General features: G+C 41.6%; 1 protein-coding gene across 4 annotated transcripts in view; it reads right to left on the reverse strand.

Annotated features, from left to right (window-relative positions):
• Positions 1–18,035, reverse strand: part of LOC119724445 (serine incorporator 1-like) — a 32,283-nt gene extending 14,248 nt beyond the window's left edge. For 2 of the 4 annotated variants that reach the window (XM_038195507.1, XM_038195506.1), the window contains exons 1-11: positions 17,815–18,035; positions 14,554–14,718; positions 12,480–12,646; positions 11,150–11,229; positions 10,085–10,222; positions 8,316–8,398; positions 5,307–5,406; positions 4,980–5,072; positions 3,428–3,563; positions 2,220–2,268; positions 267–323 (exon numbers count right to left, since the gene is read on the reverse strand). In XM_038195507.1, the coding sequence (XP_038051435.1) occupies positions 267–323; positions 2,220–2,268; positions 3,428–3,563; positions 4,980–5,072; positions 5,307–5,406; positions 8,316–8,398; positions 10,085–10,222; positions 11,150–11,229; positions 12,480–12,646; positions 14,554–14,718; positions 17,815–17,841 (1,095 nt within the window). In that variant the 5' untranslated portion in view covers positions 17,842–18,035. The remainder of the gene's footprint in view (positions 1–266; positions 324–2,219; positions 2,269–3,427; positions 3,564–4,979; positions 5,073–5,306; positions 5,407–8,315; positions 8,399–10,084; positions 10,223–11,149; positions 11,230–12,479; positions 12,647–14,553; positions 14,719–17,814) is intronic. The other 2 variants (XM_038195509.1, XM_038195508.1) reach the window with 1 other exon arrangement.
• Positions 18,036–19,618: the final 1,583 nt, after the last annotated feature.

The following is a 19,618-nucleotide window of genomic DNA, read 5'->3' on the forward strand; positions in this document are numbered from 1 at the left end:
AGTTTAGTCGGGCACCATTTGCAGTCATCAGCCGACATTTGAAGCCAAAAAAAAAAAAAAAACAGGTAAAAAAAAAAAAAAAGCCGCGTCGCCGCACCACTTTTGGGGCAAGCTCCATACCAGAAACCGGAGACTTTTTTTTTTGGCCTAAAGCTGAGATTTCAAACCCCTTTGCTTGATGTCTTTTGCACAGACATGACAGGAGCCCTGGGCCAAACCGATGACAGTGAAATGTTTGGTATTCGTGATTATTCATTTTGTTTTACCTCTCTGTCCATATCTCTGTATTGTATATTTCCGTCTGTGCCATACTGTGCCATTTTCTGAAATGAGCACGTGGATAGGGAAGTTGACTACAACTCATGAATATTCATGCCAGATTCAGGGTCTCATGTCCTTTCTATTCATACTGTCATGGCTGATAGGTCATAGGCTGAAATAACCTCCAAAGGGTAGAGATATACAGGGTGTTTCAAAAAAAAGGAAACCGAGCTTATTTTGTTGATTTCTCGAGTATGACTAATTATTTAGGAAAATGGTAACCGCCATCTGTTACATAACCATGTCTTCTTTTACTTGACACCACAAACTCCATTTTACCGTCACGGATGACTGAGCACCAAGTGATGAAACTGACATGCCAGAAATGGCCTTGTACCACATGCACCATAAGACCAATTGACAGTTTTCAGCATGTTGATAATAACAATTGCTAAACATATCAAGGTTTATCACTGTCCCCGTTAACCCCACTGTCCTTCAACATGCCCCCATTCCTTTCAACGCAAATCTCTGCCCTGGTTCTCATTGCTGTGAACGCATTGCTGATAACGTCTCTCTCTCTCTCTGATAACTGTCCATTGGTCTTATGGTGCATGTGGTACAAGGCCATTTTTAGCATGTCAGTTACATCACTTGGTGCTCAGTCATCCGTGACGGTAAAATGGAGTTCGTGGTGTCAAGAAAAAGACGACGTGGTCATGTAACAGATGGTGGTTACCATTTTCCTAAATAATTAGTCATACTCGAGAAATCAACAAAATAAGCTCGGTTTCCTTTTTTTTATAACACCCTGTGCAAAGAATAACATAAGAAATCCTGATCAGTTCAAAAGGCAGCCTCGTGAATTTGTTTAATACTCAGTGTGTGCAGTATGTGCTAAATTAGCCCAAGCATGACAGCCTTGTCAGAAGGCTAACATCATTCAAAGCCTAATCTCCTTACATTTGTTCCGTTCTTTTTTTTTTTAATAAGCCAGTTCGGTATCCCGATGAAATAGTCCAGGTCAAAGGTCATTCAAGACAAAATCAATCACTTGATGTTACATGATGTTACGCGAACGCCCATTCTGCGCGTAATAACACGCAAGCTTTGTGAACCGTCTCCATGCGAGATTCATGCGCCGTTGATGCGCGTTCATTATCCCGAATGACCCATGACCTACATCATTGTGCGCATGCGCAGTTGAAATACTCGACTTGGTTATCAAATTTGTGCCTAGATACTGCATTTCGGAGAATTTGAGAAACTGTGTCTGTCCGGGATTGAAGCCAGTAGCAGGAGCGCTGTAGCTTGTTTGTGGGACTAGACTTGAACCTTGGCTACGCTATGGTCTAATTTCAGAAAACTATGAAGTAGACAATTTTGTATTAAAGAGGTTGTGGAATGCTCGAAGACATTTCCGTCATTTTTGGGGTATATGTAGCCTAAGGTGTGATGAAATAAAAACGACTATTGTGTCCGTCATGAAATGAGTACAAAAGGTACTTTTGAGAGCTGTTTTTCAGGTCCTGTTTCGACCCGAATGTGCTATTTGTGTAAAAGTCGTCGTTGGGGGCAGAAAACAAAACATAGTACATTGTGACGTAATAAACAGGACTCGTTTATACTACGCTGCATAGGGAGTCCTGTTTATTGCGTCACGACGACTTTTACACAAATTGCACGTTCGGGTCAAAACAGGACCTGAAAAACAGCTCTCAAAAGTACCTTTTGTATTCATTTCTTGACAGACACAATTTAGTCGTTTTTATTTCATCACACCTTAGGCTACATATACCCGAAAAATGACGGAAATGTCTTCGAGCATTCCACAACCTCTTTAACATAATAATGTCCATGCTGTGTGAAGTTTTGATCGTTTCAAATCTGTATTGATGACTTTGTGTGAACGCTGTTTATGTGAGAGTAACTTTGAAAAAAACAAAAAGATATCTTACATCGCCGCCGGTCAGCTTGCTCACGTTGTTGTTGCTAGCAGAACGGATGCTGTGAGAAAAAGACATTCCATGTAAACATTAAAAAAACAGAGGAAATTCATGAAGGACCAAACTAGACTAGAATTACTACACGGTGTCCCTCGAAAAATGCAACAGCTACGAAAACTCGGATTGTTGAAAAATGTAATATCATTGTCATATAAATTTAACATTGGAAGATGCGCTATGTCATAATCTTCAATATGGTACCAATATAAGTCGATCCTTTTCCAGAAGGCTGAGCATTCATTGTTTGACTAAAGTAGTCCAAAATGCCCACTGCCACATGTTAGAAGCTATGATTAATAATATGTTAGAAGCTATAATTATTAACAACGTAATAAATGGATTTCACATTTAACATAAAAAGAACGATAACCTTCTATCAAGAGAAACAAAAAATGTCAGTACAATGCGAATTCATGAGTGTAACAGAGAACATCACAAATTTCAATTAGTGACCTACTGAAATTTGTTCTGGGCAATTCCACGGTTACTCACGTTACATTTATGATGTACTTTTGAGTTTCCTTGGGCTGTAATTACCTTACTGAAAAGGTTTAATAACTGTTATCGCCATGGTAGATAGAGTAGACCTACACCTACCTAAGCACCAGTTTTGTAACGCAACCGATTTTGTGCGTCTTGTTTATCATACATAACACATTTTTCTGGATGTCATCTTTGGTGTTTAGGTAGGTCTAGGTCTACTCTATCTACCATGGGGATAACAGTTATTAACCCTTTTCAGTAAGGTAATTACAGCCCAAGGAAACTCAAAAGTACATCAAAAATGTACATGTAACATGAGTAACAGTGGAATTGCCTTTCTGCTTTCTTGTGAAGTATGAAAAGGGCACATGTGGTGTAGCGGTGGAGCACAGGATTCATGATCGTGAGGTTGTGGGTTCGAGCCCCACCATGGCCATGCGTGTTGTGCCCTTGAGTAAGGCGCTTTACCTCAATCTCTCCTCTCAACCCAGGTGTTAATTGGGTACCGGCATTATTCAATGCTGGGAAGGTAACAGACTCGCTGTGGAGGAGGTGTGGCGATCCCCCCACAGCAGCATATGAGTCTGGCCCAATCGCTAAACGAAAGAGAGATGGGCACTCCGTTCCTGTGAACACAGGTTCGTCCCTTTATGAATCAACCTCCAGACAGAACTTACCAGGCGTAGATGATGCAGACCAAGAAGACCACTAGAGTGACCCAGTCTTCAGCTCCTAGTCCTGGGTGAGTTCCAGGGGCTTGGGTAGCTGAACCGGCACCCCCGCCAGTGATCTCAGTGATACCTGGGTTGCACTCTGAGGGGAAACAAATAATAAAATCAAATAATCTATCTCGCCGGGCATACACATTCACATTGCACTCAAGGTTTCTCGGCAAATAGTGATATCACTCTTATTTTGTTAAAAATGAACAAGTTATCTTGCAACAAATTGGTGCCAAGGAAAAACGCCTTCAACAAAATGAAAAATCAGGACAGAAATTGTACAAGCTAGGAGCAATATAAGTTACATGCAAGAATCATGTTTTTAACGCACCACGTCAACGACACCACGAAGTAACACCAGAGTAAACTTGAGTGCGCGCTACACACACGTATTTTACAGAACTGAGTGATTTTCGTTTTCACGAAGTAACACCCAAATACAATGTGCGCTCACTCGGTACAATTTCGTTTTCACGAAGAAACACTTCTTTATTTCACCACTTTAAAACGACTTTTATTTAATTTTTCTGTAATCCCACAAGAATACGGATTAATTATATTCCTGTCAAACGTTTTAAAACTTTTTATCCAAATCGTATTTCCGTAACGGTGTTGTAACTTTGTGAAAATGAAAAAATAGTTCGTGCCAGTGTCCGATGTGCGTGCGCACGCTTGGGTCTTACTTCGTGAAACCAAAATTTGTTGTAGTGGTTTTTACGAAGTAACACTGGAGCGGACTTGGGAGTTACTACATGGTGTCGGTGACGATTTGGTACCCATGATACATTCTTTGGAAATTTTGGGATGTAAACATTCAGAAAGAAGAAAATTGCAATGGAATGTGAGACTCAATAAAATGTTCTTGTGGCTTTTCCGATTGACTTCTAAAGTTAGCATACAGCGACACTGACCGAAAGAAAACATGTATGTTAAAGGGAATATACATCATTTGCTTTTGCTGTAATGTTCAGAAATGGATGGAATTGGGGGTTGGAAATATATAGCAAATAATAGTTACACTGACTTTTTTGAGGTTTTGGGTTCGAAAATGCTATAAAAACCAAGAAAAACAATCATTTTCCTGTAGTCTGGTTCCCTGACTCCATATAAGAAGAAACAGAGCAGTTTACATACATTGGGGAATTGTAAGGTCAGGGAACCAGTCTAGCTGGATTGTACCTGTTCATAGGTGTGTAATCGATTGCAAACAAGTGCGATGGTCAATTGGGGCCAGTATTTGAAAAAAGCCAGTTTTTTCAAATGCTGGTCGGCCAACCATCGTTGGAAATTGATACAAAAATAACACTTTTCTTGAAAATGACAGTATACCAGGTGCCATGATTTTACAGGATGCTTTACACTGTCATTCACTAACAGTCCAGCAAGGTATTTCAAAATGATTTGGTAGTTTTATTTTTTGATGTTTGCAAATGTTGTATTTTCCCTTTAACGTCAGGAAACCATGACTATACATGTACATTTATTTAAATGATTAATGGCAACTTACTCTCATTCGGATTGCTGCTGAGAGAGGACCAGGTCAGGTACATGGTGTAGGCTGAGATGACTGAGGATTGCAGCAGACCTGACTGGGGAAGGGCTGGAAAGAACGAGGTTCATGATCGGTTAGAATTATGCGACCGTTTCCTAACGAAATAATTTCATTCTAAATGTGTCCAAAATCATAGCGTCTTCGCGTGAGCATCATCAGACGTCGTCAGCAATGCGCTCGAATGTCTCTCCAAGTGGTCCCCCCAAACTCTCCCTTTCTTACCGTTGAGGGGGTACTTGTGCACGGAGCCCATAATAGTTATAAGCAATTTCTCAATCATACCTTCTTGGACTTTGGGCAAGACGCTGACGACGGAGAAGGCCAAGCAGGCGATCATGTTGAAGGAGATGAAGAACTTGTGAAGTGCACAGCTGTCATCAGTCTGGGATAGAGGAAGACATGATGCTGTATTAACTTACAAGCAGGGATGTAGTCGAGTACATCACAGGTCCATCACAAATCTAATCATAAGTTAGTCACAAGTCCGGTCGTCGAGTCACAAGTCCAGTCACAAGTCCTGTCATCCAGTCACAAGTCCAGTCGCAAGTCCAGTCACAAGTCCAGTCACAAGTCCAGTCGCAAGTCCAGTCACAAGTCAAGTCACAAGTCCAGTCACAAGTCCAGTCGTCCAGTCACAAGTCCTGTTGTCCAGTCACAAGTCCAGTCACAAGTCCAGTCACAAGTCCAGTCGTCCAGTCACAAGTCCTGTTGTCCAGTCACAAGTCCAGTCACAAGTCCAGTCATAAGTCCACTTACAAGTCAAGTCACAAGTCCAGTCGTCCAGTCACAAGTCCTGTCGTCCAGTCACAAGTTCATCACAAGTCCAGTCACAACTTAGTCACAAGTCCAGTCGTACAGTCACAAGTCCTGTCATGCCTGTCGTCCAGTCACAAGTCTAGTCACAAGTCCAGTCACAAGTCCAGCCACGAGTCCAGTCACAAGTCCAGTCACAAGTCCAGTCACACGTCCAGTCACAAGTCCAGTCACAAGTCCAGTCACAAGTTAGTCACAGGTCCAGTCACAAGTCTAGTCGTCCAGTCACAAGTCCAGTCACAAGTCCAGTCACAAGTCCAGTCACAAGTCCAGTCACAAGTTCATCACAAGTCCAGTCACAAGTCCAGTCACAAGTTCATCACAAGTCCAGTCACAAGTCCAGTCACAAGTCCAGTCACAAGTCCAGTCACAAGTCCAGTCACAAGTCCAGTCACAAGTCCAGTCACAAGTCCAGTCACAAGTCCAGTCACAAGTCCAGTCACAAGTCCAGTCACAAGTCCAGTCACAAGTCCAGTCACAAGTCCAGTCACAAGTCCAGTCACAAGTCCAGTCACAAGTCCAGTCATCCAGTCACAAGTCCAGTCATCCAGTCACAAGTCCAGTCATCCAGTCACAAGTCCAGTCGTCCAGTCACAAGTCCAGTCACAAGTCCAGAAAGTTCAGTCACAAGAAAATGACGAGTCCTTTCACAAATAAGTCATGCAAAAAAGTAAATAAAATGACCGATAACAAGCCAAAGGGAATGTCCAAACTCATTGGAATAGCTTGTGATTTGAACTGGGACGGGATGACTTGTGATTGACTTGCAGGGACCTGTGACGGACTCAACTACATGCCTGACTACTAGCACGCTTCCTCCCTGTACACAATGTAAACCATATGCGCATCTAGCCCAGGTTGGACGACGTCTTTATTGCATTGCGACTGACGTCCAGGGTATAAATTGTACCACCATAGCGAAAAAAATTATAACACATTTTTTTCATATTTTTACCCGACGGAGGAAGCTGAAATTTCGCTTACATATTCTTTGTGTCCAGAATTGTACCTGCGCTGGGTTTAAAAAAGGCAAATATGTCGGCGTGTTTACCGAAAATAAACCGCAAGTTCTACGCTTTCGTTGAAAACATTTTCAGTACGAACTCCCTGTGTGAAGACGTACACGCGCGTGCCGCTTGCTGCCGTGGCGGCAGCGTGCTAGGTGTGCATGCAGGCGCACGCGTAATCTTCACACGGGGATTTCGTACTGAAAATGTTTTCAACGAAAGCGTGGGATTGTGGTTTATTTTCGGTAAACATGGCGCCCGCGGACATATTTGCTGTTCCTTAACCCAGCGCAGGTACAATTCTGGACACAAGGAATATGTAACCGAAATTTCAGCTTCCTCCGTCACGTAAAAATATGCAAAAAATGTGTTACATGTATAACTTTTTTCGCTATGGCAGGAGAGATTCATACCCTGGACTCCGTTGCGTGTACACAACGGAGTCCAGCCTGGGCTAATGCGCATCCATATGTACAAAGCTATTAAAAACTTGAATCTTTGTGCGGCTTTTGTAATTCTATTTACATATCTGAACTTCTAAAGCCATATGCTCAAATTTGAAACACAACGAAGTAAAATTAGCAATTGGTTTCTAACTTCACAAACATACACATGCATGTATTCTCTTGTGGTGATGCTTTTTTCATAATTAACCCTAACCCCCTAGGCTCTTGCACTAGAAAGGATACCAAACCTAACAAATTTCAACAGCTGCATACAGGTCTGTAAGCACTGGTACCAAAACTGCCAAACTCCAACAGGCCTTGTACGGGGAACAGTACTAAACCTGCCAAACTCCAACTGTTGGAGTTTGATTGACTTGGTATGGATGGGCCTATGCATTGTCGAGTGATTGGATAGGGATGGTACCAAACCTAACAAAATAAAGCAATATATTTGACCAGGAACTGTACTGGGGACCGTGGGTGAGCGTACCCATGAAGAAATGCCTGTGAACTCCCATGTACATGCACATTTGACCACAAACTGTGCTGAGGACCGTGGGTGAGCATACCCATGAAGAAATGCCTGTGAACTCCCTCAAACTCCAACGTGTTCACAAATCTCATGCCCTTCTGCCCCGAACCTCACAAAATTCAACAGGGTCTCCCTGGGCCTTTGGTACCCAGTCAATCAAAGTCCAACACCAGCTGGCCAGTGTTCGGTACCAACCCTGCCAAAATCAAGCAAAACCCGCTGTTGGAGCTTGATGGGCTCAGGGTTGTTAGGGTTAAAGAACAGAGCTTTTACAGCCGCATTGCATTTAGAGCTCCTTGCTGAAAGTCCATTCCAACTATTTTCAGTAAGTTCTATAATCATGCGCATTGATTCAAAATGTCTGCGCCAAGGGCGTGTTGGCAAGTTTACAAGATGTGGCTAAGCAGTAATGTTTGCCTAGAAGTGCCATGGAATTTGCCAGTAACAAAGGATTTGGAGCACTGCGGCTATGGCTATTTGGTTGGTAACCTACCCCACGGCCGATGTAGAAGACGTACAGTAGAATGAAGCCAGTGACAGTGATGAGATAGTTGACGACTGTGGCTATCAGAAGAGCTGAGAACAGGAAGAAAAAAAACAAACCAACCCATTAAACAGAGTTAGTTTAACCCTAACTGCCCTGAATCCTTCAAAATCCTCTTTCCAAAGTGGAGGAATTTGGAGGATTGAGGTTACATGGCAAAAGTGCGTTACTGATTTCGTAGGATGCACTTTGTCAAGGTCTTGGACCGGACCTTGTGTTGTTTTTGCTCAGCCATGCATAAATATAGGCCTGGATTATGCTTGAAATCCTCCGTACTGCTCAAGAATGTCACTGGCCAAGCCTCAACATATTGACAGTCACTGCCGCAGGATTTTGCAGGATTCAGGCAGTGGTCACCCCTCCATGGACTATATTCAAGAAATAACGGAGGAATTTGCAGGATTGAGGCTATATGCTATTTTTCCATGAGGCCAATTGGAGGATTTTGCAGGATTGAGGCTACATCCTAGCAAAAAGGCCAAAGGAGTTAGGGTTATAAACAGAGTTATTTTAATATAAACTGCAACCGATATTCCACGGATCCATGCATGCAAGAGTGATTGTGCCAATTGCATAGTTGATGGAATATTTTGTCGGCAATCGCCGGCGAACTCTTTGCCCGTTTTCATAAAATCGCTCTCCAAAATGCTCACAAGATTTTAGTCTGCAAATAAATAAATGTGTTGGCACAAAAACAATCACACTGCATTGGTATCGTAAACAAATACCCAAAGGACTTTTCTCACCCCCTCCCACCCTATAGGGTTAAACAAGAGGCCTGTGATAAATATACCAAATATACCAATATTCGATTATGCATTGAATTTTAAAATTGCATTTTACCAAATGGAATATTCAAAATAAAATGTGAGCCATCTTGAGAAGGTGGCGAAAAAAAAAAACGTCCTGATGTAATTTTGTTTGTTCGGTCGAGTGGTTTTATTTTTTGACAGCCACTTAACAAGCATGATTTGAGTGTTTCTGTGCGGAGTATTAGCCACAACTTCATCTTTAAAATCGGACAATCATCAGTTACATGTAGTTGGCAATCTAAGAGAATACATCAATACAAATATGATATTCAAAAAGCTTTAACCTTAAAGGGTATGTACATCATTGGCTTTTGCTGTAATTTTCAGAAATGAACTATTTGGGGGTTAGTATAATAGATCAAATTTTGTTACACTGACATGTTTGAAGTTTTGTGTTCGAAAATGCTGGAAAAACCAAGAAAAACAAAAATATTCAAGTAGTCTGGTTCCCTGACTCCACTAAAGATGAAATGACATAATTTTACAGGATGCTTAAGCATGTCATTTACCAAAATCCTAGTAAGGTATTTGGTTACAACTTGGTAGTTTAATTTTTCGATGTTTGCAAATGTTGTATTTTCCCTTTAATGTCAATGTTCGCATATTCGATCAAATCAAAGTTCCAATAACTGAATATTAAATTTGCCTGCACAGCACATATCGTTGTGTCCATGCAACAAGGTCGTATCTCCTAGAATGGAATGTGACGTCATGTACGTGAAAACGCGAGTTTTCTATGTCAAAAAATCGTATCTCGCTTAAAATAAGCATGAAGTCCATGGGCGCCATGATACGCGAGATAAGACCTAGTTGCACGGAGCGTATTTTCGTGATACGACTTTCTTACAGAATCGAGTTACAACCTTGTTGCACTGACACGATGATATTATATGAAGAAAAACTCACCGTAGTACCACCCTTTGCTCTCCCCTTCCTCCATCTTCTCCACCCACTTCTCGTTCCAGGAGTGGGCAAAGTCAATGATGAGAACCAGCTGAATCAAGATGAAGAGGAAGGCGCCCACCATTCCAAAGTACTGCCACACTGTCAAACAAAATGACTTTGTATTACATTGTATTACTTTGTATTACATTGTATTACTTTGTATTACATTGTGTTACTTTGTATTACACTGCACATAATGAGAACCAACTGAATCAAGATGAACAAGAAGGCGCCCACCATGCCAAAGTACTGCCACACTGTCAAACAAAATGACACTGTATTACATTGTATTACTTTGTATTTCATTGTATTACATTGTATTACTTTGTATTACACTGCACATAATGAGAACCAACTGAATCAAGATGAACAGGAAGGCGCCCACCATGCCAAAGTACTGCCACACTGTCAAACAAAATGACATTGTATTACATTGTATTACTTTGTATTTCATTGTATTACATTGTATTACTTTGTATTACACTGCACATAATGAGAACCAACTGAATCAAGATGAACAGGAAGGCGCACACCATGCCAAAGTACTGCCACACTGTCAAACAAAATGACATTGTATTACATTGTATTACTTTGTATTTCATTGTTTTACATTGTGTTACTTTGTACTACACTGCACATAATGAGAACCAACTGAATCAAGATGGACAGGAAGGCACCCACCATGCCAAAGTACTGCCGCCCTGTCAAAACACAAGATTTGAGACACCCGTCAGCACCAACATGTACATTTCATTGTATTAGTCTTTACAACATTGTATATCTCCCTAATTGCAACAGAAAGCAACAACGATAAAAAGTTGTTGTACTCCCTGTGCTTTATTGAATCTTGTTGTTTTTTGCATGGTAAGTGCTCATAGTGCCAAGACAATGCAACCGTTGCATTTGGTTGCATTTAGCAGAGGGCCTGGAGAAAATCAACGCACAAGTCTATGGCCTGCAGCCGGGAACCGAAAAGCCGAAAAAAGCACCTTAAGCACTAGCCACCCATATGTCATTTTCACTTACCCTCCTCAAAGGTGCCTGAAGGGATGAAGAAAGCACCCACAGCGACACCGAGAAGCATCAGCATCTTGAAGAACCAGAATCTGAATGAAGAAAAACAGAGAGAACACAATCACAAGTTAAATAAACAGTTTAGCACTGTCCCCACACATAATAATAATAATAATGATATTCTTATATAGCGCCAATCCTTCAAAATGACGTTCAAGGCGCTTAACAATCATTAACAAAAACAAAAAAACAAAAACCAAATCTTAATTACAAATATGAAAAACCTGACACACTTCACTTCTTGAGAAATCTGAACAAGCATATTTGGAACTTCAAACTCTAACAACCCAGCAGAGTACTTGGCATTGCTGTGGTCCATTCCTCTTTAGCAGTGGACATTTGATCGGCGCCAGTTGTCTTTCAGTAAATGTTATTTTCACAGACGCATTCTCTGATTGGTTCATATATTGGGTCTGTGTGCGAACGGGAGAGGGCGCTTTTAATCACTTTTGAAAGCCCAGTGGACAGGGCACGCAGTGTGTGTGTACTGGTAAGCGTGTGTAAAGCGCCAAGTTCGCCCGACTGATTTTATTCCGAATGTACACACAGCCACAGAGTCTTTGCGTGAGCATCAGATGTTATCGGCAATCCCTTCGATCGTCTCTCCCAGTGGCCTCCCCAAAACTCTTCCGTTCTTACCGTTGAGGGGGTACTTATGCACGTAACCCATAATACCGGATACCACCATAATTTTGTGGACTCTCGACATCCAAGAAAGATCTGGACTGATAGGGGTATCACCAACAAAACCAAAATTCAACTAGTTCAGTCACTTGTGTTCCCCATTGCAACCTATCCTTGTGAAACTTGGACAATGAGCAAGGCGAAAAGGAAACGTATCACTGCTTTTGAGCTATGGTGTTGGTGCAGAATGTTAAGAATTCCGTGGACAATGAGAAGGACAAATGAGAGTGTGATTACTGAAGTCGGGATGCAACACAGGTTAATCAACAGTGCAGATGCTCGTTTGTTACAGTACTTTGGGCATATAACACGGAGAGAAGGTAACAGTCTAGACAAAATGATATTGCAGGGAAGAGTTGAGGGAAGTCGAAAGCCAGGACGACCCAGGCTCAGATGGTCCGATCAGGTGAAGACTTTAACCGGCATGTCAATCAGCGAAGCAAGCAGCATTGCTCTAAAGAGATCCCATTGGTATCCATCGTGCGAATCACGAAGCGTCAGTTATGATGTGATCGACAACAACAACTAGACATCCAATACCACTCAAGCCTTCATGTACCTGTAGGCTTTACTACAGAAAAAAAAAACAAACACTAACCCATTGTGAACTCCGGCCCGAGGATCCTTGCTAGTCTTGACTTTGATCATGATGACCGCGAAGAGGAAGAAGAAGCAGGCCATGGTGAAGCAGAGCCGGTACACCCCGATGTAGCCGCCAAAACGCTGGCATATCTCCAGCCTATCACTGTCGCAGATGTACGGAATCTGCAAAACCAGGCGGGAATAAAAAAAAAATCAGTTTCGGCAATTCTCACCCTATGGGTCGAATTTGTCAAGGAGAGAACGGTGATGGTAGTGACTGCTGTTGGGACATGTCGTAGTCACTCTCAATACTGTGTATGAGAGTCCCAAAACTTAAGGTACTGAAAACATGCAAAACAAGAAAATAGACTGGCAACTGAAACAACCAGTCCAACACAGTTTCAGTACTGCATCAATCAACCAACCATGCCAACAGAATATAAGAAACATGTGGCATGAATCGGGAACTAGTCTCAATTTACTACACATTTCTCCATAGTCAAGCCACCAGACTATTGACACTGAGTGAAGAGGTCAGTCTTTTCAAATAGTTGGACCATGGTTGGACATGTACCAGTCTAGTATTTAGCCCCATTTTGAAATCACTTGACTTCCCTCTCATGTGCAAAATATTGAAGAAAAGTCTCCTTTAAAAATTGAATTGAGTCAGCAAACTCTGTTGGTGAAATACTGAGGACCTTTTTTTTGCCCAATGGAATTTCTGGAAACATTTGCTGGCTAAAGTGTGAGTAAAGTGGGCCTGATTTAGTTTTGCATGTTTCAGAGCACTCCAGAGCCCTGTCTGGACATGTCGGATGATTCTTACATGTAGCTTTTCTGATCGAGGGTCTGTTCATCAGAACCGGGTACCTGAGCACCTTACCAATGATGTCAGGAATGGGTTCCAGATTATCGGATTATGGGATCGGGTACTCGTAACCAACTGAACAAATTACTTAGTCACTTCGCAACCAATGAAAAAGAGAAAGGTTTTGAATATCATTCCGGTGTGATTTTCAAAATGAAAACCAGGCTACATGGGAAAACAATTAACCTATTTCACATTTATGACGCCCGCGAAAGCTGCAATTACACCATAAAGCTAAAAAGTTCACTATACACACAATATCTTGCTGTATTGACACACCAATGTGATAGTATTATCGTGCGAACCTTTAACCCTAGTGATCCCCAACCAGCCAAAACCAGGGTTTGTTGGAATCTGTTAGGATGAGTACTGCACTAGTAAACTGACTGTGCTTTATGTGGGATTAGGCAAACAGAGTCCAACTGTTTATGTACAGTTTACCATGGTGTTGGGATTTGCAAGGATGAGGAAGGTTCCTAATAAATCACCCTAGGGAGTTAGGGTTAATGAACAAATATAATCTGAACAGCAACTTCCGAAATTTGAATTTTGGGGTTCCAAGTTTTTTTTTTGGAAAAATTTCTGTACTGGATCACCACTTTTTTCAATTAATTTTCAAGCGCCAAAAGTTACTCCTTTATGGTTATTCCCTCCACTTTCCCTCCTCTACTCTCACCCTCTCCTTTCCTTAATTTCTATTTATTAATCAGTCACTTACTTCATCGAGATTCGAACCTCAGACTCTTGCTTGAAACAAGAGACTTCTAACCGCTAGGTTGCGCACGATCGCTGTTGCAATGGTCAATCTAGTCTGGACGTATTTAAAGTATCCATTGAAATAAACTAAATATTCATGAGAAAAAAAATATTCATAATGACGTATTGCACTCTCATTGGCCGGCTGATGCATTGTCATGGTTGTCGATGTCGTGCGTATAACGTACCGCTGTTTTCCAGACACTTCAATCAGTTTTGACCGGCTGCTTCAACTCAGTTCTGCACGACGCGTGCATCCAAAATGTGCTCTAAAAACACATTTTGCCTCATTTTTTTTTGCATTTACAGAGCTTCCTAGATTCCTCTTGGGTGAAATGACAAGGTGAGGTGAAAATTGATGTGTTTTGTGGCAGGTTAAGTGGTGACCCAGTATGGACATTTTCCCTTTGTTTTTTTCTTTTCAATTGGTAAAAAATACATGCGGCCCTGATTTTGACAATCTTACACTTTGTATCGCAGTCTGGATACCAGGAATTAATGCCAGGCAGGACATGAACGTTCCAAACAGCAGGATGAGGCCGTAGACCAGACGCGAGGCTGTTGAGTTCTTGCATCCAGGGCAGAAGCTACAGCAGCATGAGCAGGCTGCTGACGTACAGCAGCAGGCCAACTGGTGGGGGGGGGGGGGAGGGAGAGAATAAAAATCATTCAAACTAACACATTCATCAAGAGGTCACCAAATGTTGACTTCCGTTTTATTATTTGCAGACCTTCATATTTTTAACCCTAACTCCCTAGGCATTTTTGCTAGGATGTAGCCTCAATCCTGCAAAATCCTCCAGTTGGCCTCATGGAAAAATAGCATATAGCCTCAATCCTGCAAATTCCTCCGCTATTTCTTGAATATGGTTCATGGAGGGATGACCACTGCCTGAATCCTGCAAAATCCTCCGGCTATGTCTGTCAATAGGCTGAGGCAGAGGCAGTGACATCCTGGAGCAGTGGGGAGGATGTCAAGTATAATCAAGGACTAAATTTATGCACGGCTGAGCATAAACAACACAAGGTCCGGCCCAAGACCTTGACACAGTGCGTACTCCGAAATCAGCAACGCACTTTTGCCATGTAACCTCAATCCTGCAAATTCCTCCAATTTGCAAAAAGGATTTTGGAGGATTCAGGGCGGTTAGGGTTAATGTCTGGGGCTGGGCTTCCAAGAAATCTACATTACGCCTTACAACGTCATTTACATGTTTATCAATAGAACCATAACAATTCTCAATCCTCAAAAATCCTCTTAGGCCAAACAAAAAAAATGGTGTGTTTACGGTAACGGCCTGAAAAAAATCCAGGTAGGTAGGTAGGGAACTCATTTTATTTTGTATTTTTTTTTTTCATTTCAGTTCTGCATGCCCATGCGTGTTCTTTCGCAAAAAAAATTGTATAAAACCACTATTCAAGCATTGAAGATATTCAATCGATACATTTCAATCCAAATTAATTTGTATCGTCGGCCAGGGTTCTCCCCAGGATTTTTTCAAACATGTGGGGGAAGATTTGCTGTGATTCAACAACCTGAAAATGTTTGAACTTTAGAAGCTCTCCGGTGCATTTTAGAGCAAATCTGGGGGTCTTTATCTTAAGATTTGTCCTTGAAATTCAGAGGAGATCTAGTAGGTCACTAATATTTTTGTAATTAAAGAAAAAAAAAACCCGATGCGTTTGTGCAAAAGTAATCGTACTTCGTAGTTTGAGAATTCAAGTTTTGAGATCGTCGCGATTTTCGCACGTCAACACAGGTATGTTTGTGTCAAATCATGGTCAGATTCAAGTGTGGAAAATGGTTTTTGTTCATGGCAAATAATTAAAAGTACTTGAAATGTTTGAAATTTGTCAATTATCAACCTTCAAAATGGCAATAAAAAGTTTGAGGTCGGCAATTTGGCCGAAAAAATTCCAGGTCGGTCGGGTTACCGTAAACACACCATTTTTTTTGTTTGGCCTTACTAGTGTATTTCTACAGCAATTTTTTTAGAAATGCAAGTTGAAACATAAGAGGAGTGATAGATAGCCCCATAATTGTAGCCAATTTACTGGATTACCTCCGTAAATAAGGCCACACTTCCACCATGTTAGTTTGTTTCATGGTGGAAGTGGTGGCCTTTACAGATGTAATCCACATTTATTCTGACATTTGTCTAAATCTAACCCCTTCATTTCCTTGAATCCTCCAGCATGTCTGGCTTTGGCTGAAGTCATTAAATATGAATAAAGTGTCAAAAGCAGACCAGCTTATACCCAAAACCAAAAACTGTAAACATACAAATCATGTGTTATGGGAATTTTTGTTGTTTTTGTAGGCCTGCGTCCTTCATAGCCCCATAAATGTGGCCTATTTACTGGACTGCCTCCGTAAACATAGGCCACACGTCCACATGTACAAAAATCGTGTCGACTTTGCCAAATTTTGATTTTCACATTTAGGCTTAGTTTGTAGGTTTTTTTTGCTTTAGAAGCATACTCACCCTCTTTATATGCTAGTCAGAAAGTGCTGCCTTTTTCAGATGTCTAATTTTTGTGAAATTTCATGTTGAAATTTTGATACGCAAACGTTAGCCCGACTGCGTCTGGCCGTACAGTACTATCGCAAGCTCTGTAGTACGGCCAGACGCTGAATGCTTCCAAAAAGACTGAATTTTTTTGGCCGCTGATGTAGCGATTTTGCTACATCTTTCGATCGCGATTATCTTTTCATCCAGGACACAAATTTCCAAAGTTAAGGTTCTCAGTCGTAGAGCAACTCATACCTTTTCGAAAAAACGTTCTTTGGTCTCAATATTTTCATCCATCTGGCCACAAGACGAATTTCAGTCATCAGATTCCACAAATATCGTCCCCCATGCGATCCCCCATGCGATTTCAAAATGGCGGCCGCGCTGTAATATATGCAATACGCAGGCGCGCCCGCGCAAACTCATGAATATGCAAAAAGTCTGTGACGTATGACCTCGTGTTTTTGGACGTACAGCCCCGCCGCACGCACGTCCAAAAACACGAGGTCATACGTCACAGACTGTTTATGCATATTCATGAGTTTGCGCGGGCGCCTGCATAATGCATACATTACAGCGCGGCCGCCATTTTGAAATCGCATGGGGGATCGCATGGGGGACGATATTTGTGGAATCTGATGACTGAAATTCGTCTTGTGGCCAGATGGATGAAAATATTGAGACCAAAGAACGTTTTTTCGAAAAGGTATGAGTTGCTCTACGACTACGAACCTTAACTTTGGAAATTTGTGTCCTGGATGAAAAGATAATCGCGATCGAAAGATGTAGCAAAATCGCTACATCAGCGGCCAAAAAAATTCAGTCTTTTTGGAAGCATTCAGCGTCTGGCCGTACTACAGAGCTTGCGATAGTACTGTACGGCCAGACGCAGTCGGGCTACGCAAACGTGTACAAATGAATCTGGAAATTTCACGAAAAATATACATCTGAAAAAGACAGCACTTTCTGACTAGCCTATAAAGAGGGTGAGTATGCTTCTAAACGAAAAAAACCCTACAAACTAAGCCTAAATGTGAAAATCAAAATTTGGCAAAGTCGACACGATTTTTGTACATGTGGACGTGTGGCCTATGTTTACGGAGGCAGTCCAGTAAATAGGCCACATTTATGGGGCTACGTCCTTCATTGATTGAACTACTGACTGTCCTGAATAAAGCTACATGGGTGAAAGATGTAAAATAAAAAAAACTCACCCCAGCAACTCCGCACGGAATACACATTTTCACCACCAAATCCCGAGAAGTGGGTCACAGAATCCGAACCAACAGAACTCTTGATTTTCCTTCTTTTCCTGTAGATAATTCTTCGTAATTATTTTCAAATGGGAACTGAAAATCTCAGTGTTATTGTGTTTCGTGTTTTCGTTGACGAGACTGAATCAGGAAGATGGCCGATTGACTGTGGTGTGTTTATTTTTGTACGTCACGTATTAAATCATGCATACTTTTACACAGCGCTATGCGCGAGTCTGCATCTAGACCCGAGACGCATTGTATTGTACATGTTGTAGGAAACAGAGCTCGTACACCAGTCGACTATGACGTCGTGTAATTATTCATCATCATCATCTGACTGCAAAGCGCATGACAACAAAAACTCAATTTGTTTTTTTTTCAGTCACATCTTTGTTACTCATACTTGTTGTTGACTCGGAATTGAGTCACATACGCAAGACTTTTGGCCAGCTTGTTAAGATTCGTGAATATCTTAGCTAGCACTTCCTTTATATATCAGTGTTCATGGGAGGAACTTAATTTTTACCACAACTCGGGAACTAAAGAAATAGTTTATTGAGGCCAAACCCCAGCGGACGTACCTGGCATGACTGCGGAGATAAACTGATTTTTTTTTGTTTTTAAAAGGTGAGACGTTTTTTTCTTACAAATCATTGAGCCTCGGACAACCCCGTGCTAATCTGGGGGGGGGGGGGGGGGGGGGGTTACTGGGAACCCCCCCCCCAATAATAATTGTGCCCCCCCCCCCCCCCCGTTTACCCACTCAGAATTTGGGAATTGAAAAAAAAAATGAGTTCTTATCGTTAAATTGAATACAGTTTCCCCTCCAGTAAAGGAACCCCCATCCCCGGCCCCTTTCAAATCGGATCCCAGAGTTTAAGCCGCTGGCTTACTGATCATGCATGATCTAGATTGGGATCTGATTGAAGGGCGCTACCAAGAGTCAGCAAACCGCCCCTCGGGTTTTTTGCTTTCACTTAATTTGAACATAGTCAGGGGCGGATCTAGGAATTTTTGCAAGGGGGGTGTCAGGCCCGTCAGATTTTTTTTTATCTTCAAATCAGTGCCGAAACGTAGACAGGGTTTTTTTTTTTTTTATCTCAGGACACTTGACCTCCGTTAAATCAAAAAGTGGTCAGATCTCATAACCACGCTGAGGGTACATAGCAGCCTGTGTTCTCCACCAGGGGGTAGTGGCGCACTTTTTTGGGGGGGGGGGGTCACAACAATAAATAAGTTTTGAGTACCAACTATATCACAATATTACTATTACGTATATAAATATAACCTTATTATTATTATTATTTTTATTTATTTGTCATCGCAACAGAAAAACACAATACAAAACATGCTGACTGGAACTTAGAAAGTGAACCTAACCACTATTGCCCACAGGGATTCAGCAAGGGCGGATCCAGAACACAATGGGGGGGGGGGGGATTTGGTCCCCGAAAAGTGTGTCCAAAAAAAATACGGCGTGGGGTTCGGGGCCCGCTTAAGGGCCCCGAACATGCTCCAAAGACAATAAAAACGAACCCATTCATTAAAACAAGCATTAAACATACAAACATTAATAATACACTAGGATATAAAAATACACAAGGATAAAAAATACCTTTATATATATGTATAAACAGTTACACGCTAAAACAGCAATAAAAGTACTGCTCAAAATTACCAAGGTTAAGTCCTTTTTTATCTTTACCTGCTCATAAACATTTCCAATTTTTAAACTTGGAGGCAAACTCGACCCTAATAAAGA

Source organism: Patiria miniata, unplaced genomic scaffold, assembly GCF_015706575.1.
Source record: "Patiria miniata isolate m_02_andy unplaced genomic scaffold, ASM1570657v1 HiC_scaffold_18, whole genome shotgun sequence".
Lineage (NCBI taxonomy): Eukaryota > Metazoa > Echinodermata > Asteroidea > Valvatida > Asterinidae > Patiria > Patiria miniata.